Source organism: Eurytemora carolleeae, unplaced genomic scaffold (assembly GCF_000591075.1).
Source record: "Eurytemora carolleeae unplaced genomic scaffold, Eaff_2.0 scaffold1472, whole genome shotgun sequence".
NCBI lineage: Eukaryota > Metazoa > Arthropoda > Copepoda > Calanoida > Temoridae > Eurytemora > Eurytemora carolleeae.
This window is the reverse complement of record NW_019397360.1, coordinates 54,162-75,511: the sequence shown is the minus strand read 5'-3', so window position 1 is coordinate 75,511 and position 21,350 is coordinate 54,162. Positions and strand designations below refer to the sequence as shown.

At 31.7% G+C, this 21,350-nt stretch overlaps 1 protein-coding gene across 1 annotated transcript; it reads left to right on the top strand.

The window, feature by feature from the left end:
* Window positions 1-426: 426 nt before the first annotated feature.
* On the top strand, window positions 427-21,171 carry LOC111713739 (band 7 protein AGAP004871). The gene is made up of 10 exons (XM_023488679.1): window positions 427-453; window positions 1,691-1,840; window positions 2,649-2,701; window positions 3,375-3,455; window positions 5,294-5,363; window positions 7,528-7,583; window positions 14,885-14,963; window positions 17,276-17,377; window positions 19,459-19,560; window positions 19,778-21,171. Exons 1-9 carry the CDS (start codon window positions 427-429, stop codon window positions 19,549-19,551), a joined length of 711 nt encoding a protein of 236 aa, XP_023344447.1. The 3' UTR covers window positions 19,552-19,560; window positions 19,778-21,171.
* Window positions 21,172-21,350: the final 179 nt, after the last annotated feature.

Genomic DNA, 21,350 nt, shown 5'->3' with positions numbered 1-21,350 from the left:
CAGCTGTACTTTTGTACCACTCAACTGCTGAACAAAATTTCAATATTGCATCACTGAACAGCTATACAGTTGCACCACTGCACTGGATAGTTGTACAGCTGTACTATTGTAACACTCAACCGCTGAAAAGAACTGCAATGTTGCACCGCTGAATAGTGCTGTTGAGAACACAATCTAAATAGTAAAATTCAGAGTTCACAGTGATATTTGATTTTAATACTCGGATATAAATATATTAGATAAATTAAACATCGAACACCAGGCCCGCAACTAGACATTTGGTTAGAGGGGGGCTAGGGGGAAATTTTTTTTCCCCCCCCAAACATTTTAAGGGGGGGGCAAGAAAAATGTGTGTTATACTTAAACAATAAAAAACTAATCTTACCAACCGGATATTCAGTTATAAGTCAACACATCTGATATAAAATGAAACAAGAAATCTATTCTGGTCAGGTACTGTTCTGATCTACGGCAGTAGTTAGGCTCGGAGACGAAGGGGGTCTGTATGTGTGTATATGGTGTATTAAGTGCTATATGGATTGAACTATAAGCTCAATAAACTAACGTTCAATTATCTTTTTTATTTTACGATAAGAGCTCTAAAATTTCCTCAGGGTCTGGATTCATGAATCGCTAAATTGCAAAACAGGGTGTACTTCGTCATTTCTTGCCCCCCCCTACAGGGGGGCAAGACTTCTTAAGGGAGGGGCATGCCCCCCCTTAATCAGGCTAGGGGGGGCCTGGCCCCCCTGGGCCCCCCCCCCTAGTTGCGCGCCTGTCGAACACTAAACATAGATCTAGTAATCATTTCGAACTTTTAATAACCGAATGTTACGAATTGGTAAATTTTTCTAACATTCTGTTCATAGTTCTGAACAAAATGTTCGTAAAGTCTAAATTCTTCAGAAGTTCAACTTTACGAAGAAATATTACAGTTTCGTCTAAACAGAAAAAACATAAAACATCTAAAAATGTTTATTTTGTTTCACACCAAAACATCAAATTCGGAAAAGAATGAAAAAAGTACAAAGAAACCCAATCTTTGAATAAACGTAAATAATAATAAAGGTTTGTCAGCACTATAATATCTAAATAGAAATCAACATAAAATATTTTTTTTAAATGCTTTAATATTTTGTTTTGCACGTTATTTAAAAAATTTGAGTTATAACTTAAAGGACTATTAAAAATTTATGATTTCTGAAAAAAAAATTCAGAAGCCATTATACTTCTTACACTGATGAGGGGGGGGGGGGCGTAGCTTTAAATTTACGATTTCACTATTAGGTATTTTAAAAGGGGTTAAAGTATAAAAAACAAATTTACAAGACATGTAAGTACTGAAGAATTTAAAAAATTGGCGAATTTTCCAGACAGTATTTCTGGAACTGTGAATATTAGAATTTTTTTCAATGTTTTTCAGTAAAGTTTGATGATGAAGGGTTTTATATCTGGGTTACCTTCTGTGTGAATTTTTAATATATTCGAGAATATTTAAATTTTATATATTGCCTCAGCATTTGGAAATTTAAAATTTAACGTTATAATGTAAAATATTAAACTTCAAAAATATCGCAAATAATATTCCTTTGACATATTAGAATGATAAGATCATTTTCTTAAATTAAAAAATATTTCCATTTATCCTCCCTCTCACTTACCCAACAGTTGGTTTACTTGTTAACTATAGTTTTCCATAGTTCTCATAGAATTTTTTCGTCGGGTTTACCTTGTAGCTTTCACCCAATCACTTCTAGGAATATTTTTTGTTCTACCGTGTATCGAGACTTATCAAAAAGTGGATTTAAGAACGATAACTCTGGATGTTCCGCCACAAGAGGTAATTTTTAAAGGGAGTGTTCATTTATTTAATAAAAGGGTTTCTTATGCAACATTTCTGCTCATTATTTACCGTATTTTTCCTGAATCAAATTAGAAGTAACACTTTCATTTTTATGAATGTTGAATACAAAACCCTTTTTTATGAATTCTTGGGCAATTCTTTCAATATTTTGGAGATGATTGGGCGTACTCACTTGAGCAAAAACCACAATGAATAAAACTTTACTTCTAAAAAAGGGCATGTTTGCACAATTCAAAAAAGTTAAAAAACGGTTTTCTTTCCCTTTTTCATTTTGCTTTGGTTGTAGAAAAAAACAGTTTGTTTAAAAGATGGCATGACAAGCGTCTTAAATTGATTTAAATCATTAAATATTCGAATTCACGTATGAAACTTGATACTAACCACTAAAGAATTAGTTAGAATATTAATGTTATGAATCAAATGATTACCGACTGTAAAATTTTATTTAAAAGAGATGTAATTTAAATTATGATAAATTAGAATAGAATGATGTAAAATACATCTATAAGATATTTACATTGCACGTTATTCAATCTAGAGATAACTCTTTAAAAACCTTCTACTAGGAGATTTTTTTATTGGACGTTATCCCTTTACATTTAATTATCCATAAAGTTTAAAATTGAAACTCGAAGATAACCTAATTGGAGTCAGCGCCTTTTCTCCAATTTTAATTTGTCTGATTAAAGTTAATAATTGACATTTATCTCTTTATTGATAAACCAGAGGCATCCATCTTTATAAAATGGCGGCATTGATGTTTTGTAAAACAGCTGATTTTCAGGTGCTGACCAGGGATTCTGTAACTGTATCCGTAGATGCTGTTGTGTACTATAGGTAATGCAACCATTTGGTTATATCAGTAGCTAGTAGGGCGTTGCCCGTTGTTTTTAGAAATCGTTAAAGGTAATGAGTCTTTGCCACAAACTCTGATGCCATAATGCCTATTTCTTTTCAACCCTATGTGGTGGATCTTAGATATTTCAAACTATAAATTCTGTTGGATTAAATAATCTAAGTTTGAAATATCAACACCATCAGGTTGAAAAAATATAGGGATTAGAAAATTTGAGTTTGTGGCACAGACTAAATATTACTTTTTGACAGAAAACTACCTCCTCCGTCAAGACGATTAATCTAAGGGATATGCCACCTATATTTTGTTACCCAGGGATGCAAATACAACATTTTTTATTTCGTTTGGCCGGCTGATAATGACCTCTATTTCATCTGAGGTATAGGCCACCTATCCTTTGTCACTCAGGATATCAAATGTAACACTTTCTTTTTCGATTTCGAACCTTATAGAAAAAGTTCCCAACATTTTTTTTTTAAGAACAACAAGTTTCTAAAAAATGTAAATAAAAAAATGTTAGAAAAAAGGAGAAAAGTTTTATATTTTACATTGAATTTTTTTTGGATTTTAAATTCTTGAAATAAACATTATTTCTTTTTATCATTCTAAGACATGTTGAATTAGTTAAGGACAATAACCTATTCTAAATTTTAGGGTATCTAACGCGACAATATCTGTGGCTAATGTAGAAAACGCTCATCATTCCACTAGACTCCTAGCACAAACTACACTAAGGAATATATTCTTTTTAATCGCTACCTCAGTTGAAAATTTCGGTTAAAATTGTCTTTTATAGCGACGAAAAACTCCAGAAAAAATAATAATAATAAAAGTAACATAAAACACCAAAATTGCTTTTTAATATGTGCGATTAAAATTACTAAATGAGGAACATTCGTATTTGAGACTTTTTCGAATTCCTAGATTTGTAGTATACATTTCTTCAACAGTTTACATTTCTTCAACAGTATACATTTCTTCAACAGTATACATTTCTTCAACAGTTTACATTTCTTCAACAGTATACATTTCTTCAACAGTTTACATTTCTTCAACAGTATACATTTCTTCAACAGTATACATTTCTTCAACAGTATACATTTCTTCAACAGTATACATTTCTTCAACAGTATACATTTCTTCAACAGTATACATTTCTTCATTTCAACTGTATGCATTTTTGAATCCGGAAGTGTTTTCTGTAAAAAGTTTTGATTCAATTTTCTCTTTATCTTTGAGGAAAGTTTTTCAAAATTTAGAAATAATTTCTGATATCATTGAAACTAGTTTTCCCAGTGCGAAACATGAATTACTTTTAACTTTTGTTTCAAAATTCTTATTAAATTAAATCTGAAATAAAAAGTATTTAAATTGTAAAAACGAAACACCCACTTTTGATAAAAATTTCTCTTGTAAACGCCTACTCCATAAAAATTTCTGGAACCAGTATCTATCCAGGTACAGTTCAGTTTCACTTTCGCTCTTAGTAATAAGATAAGTCGTAGCATAGTAAAGGTTTTAGAAAAAGCCTTTGATAACGATCGATGTTCAAACCCGGATACAATCTCGTTAGCTATCAATATCAATAGGAAGCTCGTAACTATCAATGTCCAATCGAAGGACACGATCCTGTTAGCTATCGGTGTCAATACGGACACTAGCAACTAGCAATAAATTGATCAATGTCTCAAACAGGACACGATCTGCATGCGGCTACAATCCTGTGAACTATCAACACCACTACCACTGGGCGCGATCTCATTTGCTATGTCAACCTGGACAATAGCGATCTATCAATCAATGTCTTAAACAGGACACAATTCACACGGCTACAATCCGGTGAACTATCAACGCCACTACCACTGGGCGCGATCTCGTTTGCTATGTCAACCTGGACAATAGCGATCTATTGATCAATGTCTTAAACAGGACACAATTCACACGGCTACAATCTTTTGAACTATCAACGCCACTACCACTGGGCGGGATCTTGTTTGCTATGTCAACTGGACAATAGTGATCTATTGATCAATGTCTCAAGCAGGACTCGATCCACACAGCTACAATCCTGTGAACTATTAACACCACTATTACTGGGTGCGATCTTGTTTGCTATGTCAACTGGACAATAGCGATCTATTGATCAATGTCTCATACAAGACACAATCTCAATTCGTATGTTTCAATGAAAACCAAATTACTTTCAACACTGTAATCAAAGCAGAGTTTCAGTATCAACTGTATTTGAGTTTTATATGTTACAAGTTGAAGTTAATAGACGAAATTACAATTCATACATCGTTATCTATATCACAAATAAAAAATAACAAATTACAGATTTACTTATATCACTACGGCAAATATCTTCTCTGATAATTAAAAAATAAACCGCGCGAAATTTGAAATTAAACAATATCATAAAACACACATAATAATAAGATCCATTCCCCCTGAAAATCAAAGCCTCCACTTTTACAGGGGGGCTGAGCCCTTGTAGCCCCCCCACTAAATACGCCTCTGAGTCCACCCCCCTGCTCCCTCCCTACTAGAGAAAAGAATGTATGTGGTGGCAGAAATATACTTGGTACGAAGAATCTTCATGAAATCTTATCAGATAGAGAAAGTATTTCCGGAAACATGCAGGTACAGAGTTCATTGAGTACATACAGTTCATAATGTATATAAAGTTCTTAATGTACATAAAAGTCATAAAGTTCTTACAGTTTTTAAAGTGCAAACTTTATCGAAGACATACTGTTTATGAATTATAAATGTTCAAAAAGTACAAAATTCACAAAGTTCATACAGTTAGTAAAGTACAAATTTCAAAGAGTACATAAAGTTCATAAAGTACAAAGTTCATGAAGTAAGAAAAGTAAAAAAGGTACATATAGCACAGTTATTCACGAGTACAAAGTTTATATATGTATATGCATATGTATCATAGAGTAGAGAAGAGTTTATCGGAAAAGGAATTCAGAGTTAATTATGAAAAGAATAGTTTACAGAATGCATAGGAGTACTCGATTAAAGGGACTGTGAGCGTTATTTCAAGTAACTCAAATGCCTGATTTACCACGATACCCTTGAAACTTTAATCTTATAAATTATATGGAAGAAACGTTTAATTCTGAATTTCTATTTCTAATTCTTCTAATTTTAATTCAAGCTTGATTAGACAAAGCTTTTAAGGCTATACTTGAAATTGAATTTACAGTACCTGTAAGTACCTTTAAGTACTTTAAGTAAGTACTTCATACTACTTACTACCTACATTAAGCTTATTGCAGTAAGCCCTATGATTTCGGCGTAATCTCTAATTTCTATATTTTATCTCCTTAACTTACAAATCACGGAATACAGATTAGAAATTAATTATTTGTTATATCCAATTAAAAAATTCTGGAAAGTTGAGGTCCAATGTTTTTGGACGTCACGTGACCCCAGAGGTGTAACTATTATACTTTATGCAGATCATGCCACATTTACTCCGTGAAAGTAGGGTTTCTAGCGAACAAAACGTTTCGCGAAAATGAATGAAGCGAAAAATGCGAAAACAAAGCGAAATTATCGCGGAATAAGATTATATATCTTTAATGTGCAGATGATTTAGGATTATATATCTTTAATGTGCAGATGATTAAAAATTATATATCTTTCATGTGCAGATAATTTAAGATTATATATCTTTAATGTACAGATGATTTAAGATTATATATCTTTAATGTGCAGATGATTAAAGATTATATATCTTTAATATGCAGATGATTAAAGATTATATTTCCATAAAACGGAAATGGTGCGAATGTAATATCCTGGAGTAAATAAATATAAAAGACTTAGCATCATAATAAGGAACAGTGTGCGGGCAAACAAACAAACATAATTAAGAACAGACAGACACCATCTTACCAACACAAACATAAACATATACCATAGTCGGTAACTTTTGAATTGATGGAACTGGTTTAGATTACTTTTATTGATTCAAAAGTTAAAAAGTCCAAATAGATTATCAAGATACAATTTAGGTGGCAACAGAGAAATGAACCAATTATACACAAGTGTCAAATATAACAAGGAAAACGAAATTATCTCACATTAGTTGACATGTTTTCTATGATTAATGAAAAAGTGTAAAAACAGAAACTAAAGAACACATAAAATTGCACTTATTTTACTGTAAGAAAAGCACTTTTTTCTAAAATTATCACTATTTTTAATAATTTTGTCGGACACATAGAAAGTGGTCTGTATTTCAAAGTACTTGGGGGACGATATGTTGGCCGCTAGATGTCTCATGCTAAATTCTTATCTGATAGATAGACATTTCTCCGTACATTTCACAACCAATTTTGGAGACGTCAAGTTGTCGACCAATGTAGTTTATGGAAGGAACGGCCTCTGAACATTGAATTTATTTTAATAGGATAGAATATAGAGTTTATAGAGTACAGAGTTCATTAAGTATTGAGTTAAGTATTGAGTTCATATAGAGTATAGAGTTCAGTAAGAGTATAGAGTTCAATAAGAGTATAGAGTTCAATAAGAGTATAGAGTACAAATAGAGTTATTTATAGAATCAATAAAATACAGGCTTAATTAACAGATTAATACAGATTTTAAGCTTTAATTTTAATCTTAATACGGTTTTTAGGGGTGTGCACAAAAAAAATCGGCGTGCTTATGCGCATCAAAACTTCACCCCCATAGGCTAAACCTCCACTTCACCCCTTTTCAATAAATTACGTTTTTTTAATTCAAAATGAGTTTGAAATTAATTTTTTGTTAAAAAATTGTATTTTAGATTGTTTTGGACGAAGCAACTGAGCCGTGGGGAATAAAAGTTGAGCGTGTGGAGATGTAAGCAAATTTAATTATTTAACCTCCAGGGTGTCCCAAATTCTTCAGAATGCTCTTTTTTTAACTTATTTTCTCAGCAAACGAAAGTTTTTTGGACATCCTTTTCTTAAAAAGAATGAGCTTAGATTTAAATAGGTTTAGATTTTCTGCTTTTTGAAAAGAGTTTTGTGACACTCTGTTTAGTTTTGGGGGTTTATTTAGACAACAAATCTCCGACTTTTTTCATTCAACTTTGAGAGTTATACTGGACACTTCTCAATATTCTCCGACTCAAATATCAGCTTTAAAACATGCATGTTACGGTTTTCAAATCTTACATCTTGGTAACAAAATTCCTTTAACTTTGGTGGAAAAAAGTTTAATAAGTTATGATTCACCGAGTCCCGATTTTTAAGAAAATCCTTTGATAAAATGTCGTCTTTTAAGTCTTTTATTTTAAGTCTTTTATTAAAGGGATTGTCCTATTTATCTTTGAAAAAGAAAGACGTATTGATATCGACGTTTTTCTTTCTGAAATTGAACAAACTAGTCTACTAGTCTACTAGTCTATTAATCTACTTGTCTAATAGTCTACTAGTCTATTATTCTACTAGTCTACTAGTCTACTAGTCTATTAGTCTACTAGTCTACTAGTCTACTAGTCTACTAGTCTACTAGTCTACTAGTCTACCAGTCTACTAGTCTACTAGTCTTTTAGTCTTCTAGTCTACTATTCTTCTAGGTATACTAGTCTACTAGTCTACTAGTCTATTAGTCTACTAGTCTACTAGTCTACTAGTCTACTAGTCTACTAGTCTACTAGTCTACTAGTCTACTAGTCTAATAGTCTACCAGTCTACTAGTCTACTATTCTTCTAGGTATACTAGTCTACTAGTCTACTTGTCTATTAGTCTACTAGTCTACTAGTCTACTAATCTACTAATCTACTAGTCTGCTAGTCTATTAGTCTACTAGTCTACTAGAATACTAGTCTACTAGTCTATTAGTCTACTATTTTTACTAGTCTACTAGTCTACTAGTCTACTAGTCTACTAGTCTACTAGTCTACTATTCTACTAGTCTACTAGTCTACTAGACTACTAGTCTAATAGTCTACTAGTCTATTAGTCTACTAGTCCACTAGTATAGTAGTCTGCTAGTCTACTAGTCTACTAGTCTACTAGTCTACTTGTCTACTAGTCTATTACTCTACTGGTCTACTAATCTACTAGTATACTAGTCTACTTGTCTACTAGTCTACTACTATTTACTAGTCGACTAGTCTACTAGTCCACTAGTCTACTAGTCTACTAATCTACTAGTCTACTAGTCTACTATGTACTAGTCTACTAGTCTACTAGTCTACTAGTCTACTAGTCTACTAGTCTACTAGTCTACTAGTCTACTAGTCTACCACTCTACTAGTCTATTAATCTACTTGTCTACTAGTCTACTAGTCTACTGGTCTACTAGTCTACTAGTCTACTAGTCTACTAGCCTATCAATCTACTTGTTTACTTGCCTACTAGTCTACTAGTCTACTGTCTACTTATCTACTAGTCTACTAGTCTGCTAGTCTACTAGTCTACTAGTCTATTAATCTACTTGTCTACTAGTCTACTAGTCTACTATTCTACTAGTCTACTAAACTCGTAGTCTAATAGTCTACTATGTACTAGTCTAACAGTCTACTATTCTAATAGTCTACTAGTCTACTAGTCAACTAGTCTATTAGTCTACTAGTCTACTAGTCTACTATTCTACTAGTCTACTAGTCTACTAGTCTACTAGTCTACTAGTCTACCAGTCTACTAGTCTACTAGTCTTCTAGTCTTCTAGTCTACTATTCTTCTAGGTATACTAGTCTACTAGTCTACTAGTCTACTGAATTTATTTTTATCCATCTAATCCCGGTCCAATCTATGCAATTATCTCAAGCAATTTTATACGGAAGCCATTTTAAGCATTAAAACCTAGTTTAAAAGTTTTATTCTCTGTAAACTTTAAAATCCGGGAATAAAACTGAAATTTTGAGTTCTAAATGTTTTCATTTATTTCTACCATTTGACTACGTTAAAGGAGAAGGGGGGAAAGGGCCTTAGTGAAAGGAGAAGGGGGGGGAGTGGTGAGAATTTGAAAGGAAGTATTTAATTCAGCACAAAAAGCACTCACCGCATGTTAACTATTTAGTGAGCAACGAATTTAAATATTTTCAAAGAAACAGATCATGTTTTTTTACTTTAAAAATATTTCAACATCAGCCTTAAATAGAACCATAGTTTTATCATTAAAAGTTAAAGAAACTATAGTGAACCATATTTATTTTGGTAAAATTTCTGTTTGGTTTGGTAACTAGAGACTAGAGAGGATCAACTGTTTAGTAAGGATTGTCGTCTTCCAGTCCAACTACAGAGGGCAATGGCAGCTGAAGCCGAAGCTGCAAGGGAGGCTAGAGCTAAGGTATAAAAATAAGAATGTTAACAACTACCTAATTGGTTGCTGACAACAATATATCTGGAAGGTGATCGCTGCTGACGGAGAGCAGAAGGCTGCGAAGGCTCTGCGTGATGCCGCTGAAGTTATGAGTCAAAGTTCGTCAGCACTTCAGCTTCGTTATCTTCAGGTTCATTTCCTTTCAAGAGGAACGCCATTTTGTATTTTCTTTTATCAAAACAAGTTTTTTGTGTTAAGGATAAATATACTGTAAAAAAAATGAAAAATGAAGTGTTCTCTTAACTTTTGCCTTGTATTTTTAAAAAAAGGTTTTATTTTTGGCGCCTTAAAAAGAAATTCTTGTTCAGACCTTGAGTTCTATCAGTTCTGAGAGAAACCATACAATTGTATTTCCGTTTCCTATGGAGGTTGCACGATACCTGCTTCATGAAGATTAGGAGTCTCCTTAGTTATACATTAAACCATGAACTATTCTTATTTAAACACATATATCATCTAATATCTATTTACACAGATATACAAAAAGATCTAGGTATACAAAAAATACAAAAAATACTTTGTTTAAAATTCTAGAGCATTTTATCCTTCTGTTGAATTCAATGCAATTGAAATGTTGTAATCCTATATTTGTATCCGTTTCTATGGCAAGCAATGAATGATAATCTAAAATTTTAAAAATATACTGCAGGAAATTTTTCAATTTAATGATAAATATGTGTTGTGAATTCAGTCTGTGGGTTCAATACATGTTTTTATTTGTCTCTCAAGGTTTAATTAAATATTATTTTACTTGATCTTTTGCAGAATTTTGCTAGAAGAATCTGAATAATTGAATACAGATCTTATGCTGCTGCAACCAAGCTTAAACTTCTAATTTACTGAGCTTAACTGAGAAAAGGAAAGATTAGGATATCATAAACTGTTGGCTCGATCTTGTGGCGTGACATAATGGAGTCAACACAGATTATGGTTTCAACTAAGGCATGAAATAAAGTTTTAACAGAAAATTTAAACAAAATTATTCATTTTTATTATTTTTAATCCTAGTTTAAATCTTTCAAACAGAAAACAGTGTGCCAACAACGACATGAAAATTATATATTATAAAGAAAAAGCAGTTCTTGAGATAAACAGCTTTCTGTTAAAAAGTTGTTATTGTATTCTTTTGATGTAAAATTATGCATTGTTATTTAATTTCCAGGGGCGTGAACATCGGGGTGGGTGCAATGGGGCTCATTTCCAGGGGCGTGAATATCGGGCTGGGTGCTATGGGGGCTCATTTCCAGGGGCGTGAACATGGGGTTGGGTGCTTGGGGGACTCATTTCACTCCCTAGATCAGTGAACTTGTTGTTTCCAGTGTTCTCCCCCAACACGTCCTGGACGGATGAAAAGTAAGCTCCCCCGCTTGACAAATGCATACGCCCCTGGTAATTTTATACATAAATCAAAACCAACAGTATTTGATTGATCTTAAAATTTTGTCTCATTTTTTTGGCGGGGGGAGGTGTTCTCTACGAAAGCGTGGCTCTGTCTCTAATATGATAATAAAATGTATTTCTGGTTGCCAAATTATCAAAAGAATTATCATTACAGATGATTTGAAGGGACTCCGCTGCAAATACTATTTTATTCCTTTATGTTTGAAACTTTTAACTAACTTATGACTTTATGAGTTTGAAAAAGAAACAATTTAACCTTAAAACACTTTTATTTATGTGCGAACTGCGAATTTATTTCAAAGATGAAGCTGATTTTGAAAAAATTAAAAACCCAACATTGCCATTTTTTTCTCGTGTCATTTATGTGAATTTCTTACATTATTGAAACAGTTTTTTATACTTCTGTTGTGTTCAAGCTTAACGTGTAATCATTTAGAATATATGTAAACACATATCATAATTTTAAAGAAATAAATCTCTATTTGGTACATACATATATCTTAATCTTAATTTTTTGTTGGGATTTAAACAAAAAACTATTTTTTAACATAAAGTAAATTAGGTATTTAGAACAAAATAATATTTCCTGTATTCTATATTTAACAAGAATTGTATCTGATGTTGATCCAAAGTTAGATCTTCAATACTCCGATATGGAAACTAAACAATAACCTTACAGGAACCAGGAATTGTAGATGTTTCATTACCCCCAAACTGAAATTATATATATTATCTGTTGAAACGTTTTGTGAGCACGTTTTAAGTAAGAACTGCGATTCCTAACACATTATCTGCTTTAGTACGCTATTGTGACCTCATAGAGCTCCTTTAGATTTGATTGTACGTCCTTGGGTCGAATTTAAAGAATTTGAGCCGCGTCTCAAACATTCCACTTGAAATTGTTTTCAGTGTTTCGAGATTTGAGCCGGCGCTTAATTGGAACCAATTTTCAGCGGTTCAGCGACACGATTTAAATTTATTAAATTCGGTCTCAAGTTTCAGAAAAGCTTATTTGTATGCATAGTAGAAATTTCCTACTTTTATAGCTTTTCAATAAGAAGAGCTGTGATTGATTTCAAAAAAACATGAATTTACTTATTTTTGACCCTCTCAATAGTTCCCCTTCATCAATCAGAGTGATGTAAACAGAGTTTCTTTGATTTTTTCAGATGTAAATAATTTTCTCATCTTAATAAACATGTTTGTGAACTGTCTGAAATAAAACTACTTATACAGTGGGAGCCAAAAACTGCGAGACAGGAAGAAGGGCAGCATAGGCTGAATCTAAAGAATTTGAGCCGCAGCTTAAGTTTGAGACGCGGCACAAATATGGTTGGTTTCATTTAAAAATGTATTCATGTTTTAGGATTTAAGCCGCCACTCAATTGAAATCGGTTTTTGGCGGATTTGAGACACGGCTCAAATTCATTAAATTCTTACTCAGTTGTGTTGTACTGTTTAATTTTCAATCTACAAGTAAAACTATTTGTTTGAGAACAACATCAAATAATATTGCTTCATCGTCGAATTCTTATTCCACAATTTTATGGCTCCCACTGCAAGTTACCTAACCGATATTGTAAGAGTAGTGATTAATTAAAACATTGATAAAAATTGCACAGATTCTGTTTTGTGAATAATTGGATTATGCAGATTAAATTAATCGTTGTAGATTAGCGCTAGTTTACAGTAGATTAGCGCTAGTTTACAGTAGATTAGCGCTAGTTTACAGTAGATTAGCGCTAGTTTACAGTAGATTAGCGCTAGTTTACAGTAGATTAGCGCTAGTTTACAGTTGATTAGCGCTAGTTTACATAACAGTTTTCACCTCAGAATTATTTTTCCTAGTTTAACCACTTAAAGCTATACATGCAGGTTTAAGACTCGAGAAGAGGAACTGAGTTGTTGCCATGAACAATGCTCTTTTAATCCCAATATCTATGCAACCCAATGTCGTAGACCTTAGATAGGTTAAGCTATAAATTATGTCAGCTCAAATGATTAAAGTTTGATATATCAAAGGTTTACGTCAACAGATTCCAAAGATATAGGGATTAGAAAATTTGAGTTTGTAGCAACAACCTCAATTCTTTTCTCTGTAACTAAGATTTAGATAAATATACTCAATCCAACTACAAAATTCTTCTCCATGGTAAAAGTCTTGGTAAGTTTATTTATGTTTAATAAGATTTTTAAATAGTTTTTTTTTACACAAAAATATTTTAATTTGCTAATCTTGTTTACTGCTTGACTAACAAATATATTCTGCACACTGCATGCTTTAATTATAATTCTTTTCATCATATTTTATCCATATATTTAAAAATTATATGATATGACCACCATTCTACTAAATGTAATTTCAGCTGACCTTCCATTTAAGAAAGGGTCGATTTAAAACAGTACTGTTTAAACCTGATCAAATATGTGAAAGATGTCGTCAATTTTCTAACCAAAAATTGTTAATTTTGACATCTTCCTCCTTTGTCCATACGCAACTCACTCTCTAGAGAAGCCACAATAAAAAATTTACAATTATCAGAGAATTTGATGAATATCTCATGGCATTCTTGGTCAGACATAACTTTTAAGGGTATCGTTGAGAATTGGTCATGCCAACTCTTTCAATGGAGAGTAGCTTTGTTTGTAGATTTATGGAATATTCCTTTCCAAATATATTTCTTAATTATTTTTGCAAATTTGAAAATATTGAAGTACGTTTAAATATTTTGTTTTTAAGAAAGGAATCCACGTAATACAATAGTTTGAAGAGAGGAGAATGTAAATAATACATTGAAAGTTTAGAGTGAAGTTCAGAATAGATATTTAATCTTAAAGGGAGTGTTCGCGAAAAACTAAAAGGGGGTAGTTTTTAACCATTATCTCCTTTTAGACGCAACAAATAAAAAGCCGGGAACAGCCTATACCCCTTTTCATTTTTCGCGAACACTCGCGAAAGGGAATGTTCATCATTATTGGCATAAAACAAAGAAAATTTGATATTCTTTAGAAATCAGAACTTCTGTGTCGTCAGTGGGATATAAGTTGACCCTCCAGCTAGAAAGTGATTTCAACAATTTACCACTTTCCCCTTCAAATGTTTTCTATAAACTTTGATTTTCCAATCCGTATATCTTTGGAACCCAATTTTAAGATATTTCGAAATATGACCAAATAATCTAGTTTGAATTATCAAAGATTTACAACAGTAGGTTGCAAAGATATGGGGATTCGAACATTTGGGATTGTACTGCATCAAAGACTGGATTCCTTTCTGCAACAAAATTGTGAATTGTAAATTGTTGAAGACACAGTTTTAGGTTTACTTAATATCCGCTTAATAATCCCCCATACAGAAAACAGAAAAAGGAAAATGTATATAATTGGGAATAATTGAATGGTTTATGACCTCGACTTCACTTTTTAGAAAGGATGCTAGACTCCCAGAGCAGCTTCAGAGAGCCATGGCAGCAGAAGCAGAAGCAAGCAGAGAAGCTAGAGCAAAGGTAAGAAAAGGAAGGATCAGAAGCAAGCAAAGAAGCTGAAGCAAAGGTAAAAGAAAGCAGAGAAATTAGAGCAAAGGTAAGAAAAGGCAGAAACAGAAGTAAGCAAAGAAGCTAGATCAAAGGTAAGAAAAAAGCAGAATCAGAAGCAAGCAAATAAGCTAGAGCAAAGGAAAGAAAAAACAGAATTAGAAATAAGCAGAGAAGCTAAAGCAAAGGTAAGAAAAATCTTAATCAAAAGTAAACAAAGGTAAAAAAAGCAGAAGCAGAAACAAGCAAAGAAGAAGAAAAAACAGAATCAAAAATAAGCAAAGAAGCTAGAGCAAAGGGAAGAAAAACCAGAATCAGGAGTAAATAAAGAAGATGGAGGAAAGGTAAAAAGCAGAATCAGGATGAAGTAAAGAAGATAGAGGAAAGGTAAAAAAGCAGAATCAGGAGTAAGTAAAGAAGATAGAGGAAAGATAAAAAAGCAGAATCAGGAGTAAGTAAAGAAAATAGAGGAAAGATAAAAAAGCAGAATCAGGAGTTAAGTAAAGAAGATAGATGAAAGGTTAAAAAGCAGAATCAGAGATAAGCAAAAAAATAGAGGAAAGCTGAGAAAAATCAACTTAAAAAGCAAAGCTAGAAAAAAAAGAAAAAAGAGAATAAGAGAACATAAAGCAATTTACTGAAAAACCTAATAAATAGAAAAAAGTAAAATTAAAAATAAGGACAAGAGAAGAATGGGGAGGGGGGGGGGAGAGATAAGAATAGAGGAAAGTTGATAAAAGTTATTTAATCCATCGGATTTATTTAAAGGAAACATAAGGAGACACTAAACAATGGAGCTTTTGTCATGAAAACTTTTTAGCCTTTAAACTTAATATACAGCTAAATAACTTTAATTAAACTTTATATCCAGCTAAATAACTTACTTTATAAATCCAGCTAAATAACTTTAACTAAACTTTATAAATCCAGCTAAATAACTTTAACTAAACTTTATAAATCCAGCTAAATAACTTTAACTAAACTTTATAAATCCAGCTAAATAACTTTAACTAAACTTTATAAATCCAGCTAAATAACTTTAACTAAACTTTATAAATCCAGCTAAATAACTTTAATTAAAGGGAAAAACTAACAAAATTATATTCCTAGAAAGTTTCCTAAACAATATATTTGGCAACATTATTATCAAATTATCATCTAGGAAGACAAAATATTTGCCAAAAAATATTAATTATGCATTCATTTTTTCCCATGTTTTTATATATCAATAATAATAAGGAAGAACTATGGACTATGGAGGGAGCGAGTAAGGGTTGTATATACATTTTATTATCTTGGTTTTGTGGTAATAAACATCAGAAAGATCTTTGTTTATAAAAAATAATAGCCCCTTCGCTGCCTTAACACGTCACAATGAAAATGTCAACAATTCATAACTTTTTAGAACACACATCTTGATTAAAATTTAGAATTTTATTTCTACAAATATCAAAAAAGTTCCTTCAAGAAAGCTTTGCAAAATTTTTTTTTTTACATAAAGATATTTGATATTTTGATAATATTATTTTTACTTTACACGTGTTTGTGACTAGATGTCTAAGTTAATATGGTTTTAAAAAAAGAATTAAATGCTGTTCTTTTTTCTACAGATCTTTCACTTAACACCCTTGAATAAGTATATATGACACCTTGACATAGGACGTTACTTACAAAATTTATTTTCTTTTCTACATTACTTATTCTTAACACACCTAAAGCATACCTACAGTATACTATACTATAACTACAGTATACTTTACTATACCTACAGTATACTATACAATACCTACAGTATACTATACTATACCTACAGTATACTATACTATACCTACAGTATACTATACTATACCTACAGTATACTATACTATACCTACAGTACACTATACTATACCTACAGTATACTTTACTATACTTACAGTATACTTTACTATACCTACAGTATACTATACTATACCTACAGTATACTATTACTATACCTACAGTATACTATACTATACCTAAAGCATACTTCACTATACCTACAGTATACTATACTATAACTACAGTATACTTTACTATACCTACAGTATACTATACTATACCTACAGTATACTTTACTATACCTACAGTATATTTTTACTATCTTTCTATTCTTTTCTAATCTAATCTATTCTATTCTATTCTATTCTATTTTATTCTATTCTTTTCTATTCTATACTATTCTATTCTATTCTATTCTATTCTATTCCATTCTATTTTATTCTATTATATTCTATTCTATTCTATTATATTCTATTCTATTCTAGGTTATAGCAGCTGATGGAGAAATGAGAGCCTCCAGGGCTCTACGTGAAGCTTCCAATATAATAGAACAAAGTCCTGCAGCTCTGCAGCTAAGATACCTACAGGCTAGTTCTATATTCTTCTATTATAGAAATTTGAGGAACCGGCGGTTGTTTTATCATCAAATTCTGTCACCTTAAAGAAGTTGTTGGACGAACGATCAAAATTTGTTTTACAAACCCTTTTATTCGACAAAATTGCTTAAGTGCGGCTGGAATATTTGAAAAAACTTATTAAAATAAACAGAATTGTACGAACTTTTAGTTGGCTGAATTTAAAGAATTTCTGTACAACTAGTTTGAGTCCTGAGCATGGCCCAAGCTTTAAAGCCACTTTGAAGAAAAAAAACCGATTGTTCTTTCATAATTAGTGAATGATTTCGTTCGGAATTAGACGATTTATTTTTTATTTGTTTATAAACTGAAATCCTAACAAAATTCTTAATATCTCCTGGTAATCTTAAAACCATAGAGAATAGAATATATAGAGAGGAATTAAAAGAATCTCTCGGTATGAATTTTTTCAGTCCCTTTCAGCCTGAAAGGGAGTTCAAAGTGTACAAATCATGTAAATGTTCACAAATTATATGCAGTAGAGTACATTAATACAGTATGTTCCCTAGACTATTCATTTCAATTTCGAAATTTTTAAAGATGTTAAATAAACTTTATAATGAATTAGGTGAATAAAAACATTATTTGATTTATAGTTAAAACGGAAAATCATCGTTTGTAAAGTGGATGGCATAGAGTCTATGTGAAATGATCATTGGTCAATTATGAAACCAGCCTATTTCATAATTTGGTTTTCTTTTAACAATAATTTTAGATTTTCTATAAAATGATATTCCAGGGCCCAACAGGTTATATAGCATAAATATGTGAAGTACACCTGCAGTATGGAAACAGTACAACAAAATGGCCGTTTTACACTTTTTCTAGTAAATTCCTCTCTATATATTCTATTCTCTATGCTTAAAACCCAAAAAATGGCAGACCACATTTTGGAAATGACAAGGACTGTAGGTTTTTTTGTGATAATTGTTTCATAGAAAGGTATTTATACTCAAATTAGATTGAAAAATGCTGCAAACTATTTCTAAAGCCAAACACGAATCAAATGCCTTGAAACAATTAATAAATTAACCGGGTTATTTATAACAGCACTTTACCTAGCCGCGAGTAACTATGACTATGAATATTATAATATAAACCTGGACAACACCGGGTACCCCAGCTAGCTCTACTTCTCACTTCTCTAGGAGATAAGTTTCAGAGAAATTTTTACTTCGCATTAGGGTATTATAGAATATTTTACAAAGAATAAGTAGAAAAAGATCGTTGGGACTATTTTCTAACGAATGTTGTTGCATTTTGATTTTTCTCAATTTTTCTCACTTAAAGGGACTGTAAGAGTAATTTCAAGTGACCCTTCATGCAAAGATGGCAATTCACAACGATAACCTTGAAACCTTTATCTGATCAATAATGTGAAAGATATTGTCGTTTTTCTAGTTTAATAACTGTTTACATCAGATAATTCCTATATGTTTTCCTGCAGTAGAAATAAGCAAATCATGCTTTCGTAGAGAAACCACAATTGAAAATAAACAGTTTTCTAAATAAAGAAGTTTGATATCTAATTCATACTTGATCAGACAACGTTTTGAAGGGTACTGTTGTGAATCAGGTCAATTGAAATTACGCTTGCAGGCCCTTTAGTTGTTCGATTCGTAGAATAGCTAAATCATAAACCCTGCCTGTTTAATTTGTTTGTTTTAATGATTCCAGTTCCACCAATATACATTATTATGCATTTGGTGCAGTCAAATTTTCAAATTGAATTTTGCAGTGGAGGGAGGGGGGGGGGTAAACCAATAGTTTATTTGTGAGGAAACCAATATTTTGCTATATGAATAATATTGAATCTCTTTCAGATATANAGACTCTGAACTCTATGTTTAGACTCTGAACTCTATATTTAGACTCTGAACTCTATATTAAGATTCTGAACTCTATATTAAGACTCTGAACTCTATATTAAGATTCTGAACTCTATATTTAGACTCTGAACTCTATATTTAGACTCTGAACTCTATGTTTAGACTCTGAACTCTATATTTAGACTCTGAACTCTATATGTTTAGACTCTGAACTCTATCTCCTCTGAGAAGAACTCTACAATAGTATTTCCTCTACCAATAGACATGATCTCATTGTTCCAAAAGAAAAGTGATTAAACTAAAAAGGTAAAATTTATAGTAACAAATATTAGTATTTTTTTCTAATTTATAGAATTCAAATTTTTATTTAAACTAATAAAATACGTTCCAAAAATATTGAAAAGTGATTAAACAAAAAGTTTTAGTCTAAAGTATCTTTTTATTGAAATATATCTAATTTAAGAAATCTCAGTTTTGATTTCAAAGTTTTAGAAAACTAATATTTTTAATATTTTTTTTCTAGAGCATGGCTTCAGCTTGAGTTCGAGGAAACAGAATTTAGAATTAACATTCGCCTAGGGAAACTAATCATTTTGATATATTTTACATAGAATTGAATTAATTATACCACTGTGCACTTTATTCTATATGATTTAATTATACCACTGTGCACTTTATACTTTGAATTTATTTAGTGCTCAGCTAAATTTGCACATTTTTTTTGTAAAAAGGACTATTTCGAAATAAATAAAGAATTTGTGGCAGGCCATGCTTAAGCACAGCTTTGGACTTATTATTTAATATTTTAAAGATTTTAAATGTTATATTAATACATATACTGTATAAGTACAGTGGTCAGCGTTATATCATTTCAATGAAGACGACTTTTTATTAATAATTTTTTTTATCCCTGACAAGCGTTTTTCAAATTACATGTTTACATGTAAACAAAAAGAAGCTGTTAATTGACAACTTTGTTTTACTTTGTGTCGCTGCTGATTGAAAGCTTAGTAGTAATCAAAATTGAAATAGAAAGTCGTCTTTATTGTATTAATATACACGACAATGACTGTACCAAGCCATTTATATAGGAACACTGGTTTCTAGAACGTGGACACTGGTCACTATACAGTGGACACTGGTCCTTATACAGTGGACACTGGTCCCTAGACAGTGGACACTGGTCCCTAGACAGTGGACACTGGTCACTATACAGTGGACACTGGTCCCTAGACAGTGGACACTGGTCACTAGACAGTGGACACTGGTCACTAAACAGTGGACACTGGTCACTAAACAGTGTTCACTGGTCCCTAGACAGTGTCCACTGGTCCCGAGACAGTGGACACTGGTCACTAGACAGTGGACACTGGTCCCTAAACAGTGGACACTGGTCACTAGACAGTGGACACTGGTAGACAGTGGACACTGGTAGACAGTGGACACTGGTAGACAGAGGACACTGGTCACAAGACAGTGGACAGTAGACACTGGACAGAAGGTAGTACCTATTAAAGATTGTTTATTACAATATTCAAATTTAATTTTGATTTAGAAGAATTACCCAAAATCTTTAATTCTCTAATCAATAATCTTTATTTCAATTCAAAGCAATGACATAAAGAGAACTATTCGATATTTTTTTCTACCCTGGCAAACCATAAATTAAAGACATTAAACCAGTCATGTCATCATTTTTTATTTATTCCCAGATTTGCTGGAATGCATGGCAAATAAACAAATATTAAAAAAAATAAAAACATAAAAATTGTAGAAAATTTGTTTCATTCCTGTCATATCAAATTGAACACTATTTTAGATGTTAAATCATGTTTCAATATTGAATAAAATGTAAAATATTCTTAGTTTTTCTAAATATGTGAAGTGGTCTACGATGGTTTTGACAGTTGTATTTGTACAAATGTATTATTACAAAACCAACTCAAATACAGGGCACACAACATTATAGTATAATAGTTCGTTGTTTTAATAGAAAAGATAAAATAAATATATAAAGTTCATTTTAAGAAGATTATCATTTATGGAAATCATTAAGTTTTAAAGTTCGCAAAATTATTATGAGCCTAGAAAATAAA

Excerpts from the sequence above, each read along its gene's own strand:
- LOC111713739 (XM_023488679.1), top strand. The coding sequence starts at position 427 with ATGAAACAAGAAATCTATTCTGGTCAG. Across the intron at positions 2,702-3,374 it reads GATGCTGTTGTGTACTATAG|GGTATCTAACGCGACAATAT; the intron begins GTAATGCAACCA and ends TCTAAATTTTAG. Across the intron at positions 17,378-19,458 it reads TGCAGCTAAGATACCTACAG|ACTCTGAACTCTATCTCCTC; the intron begins GCTAGTTCTATA and ends CTATATGTTTAG.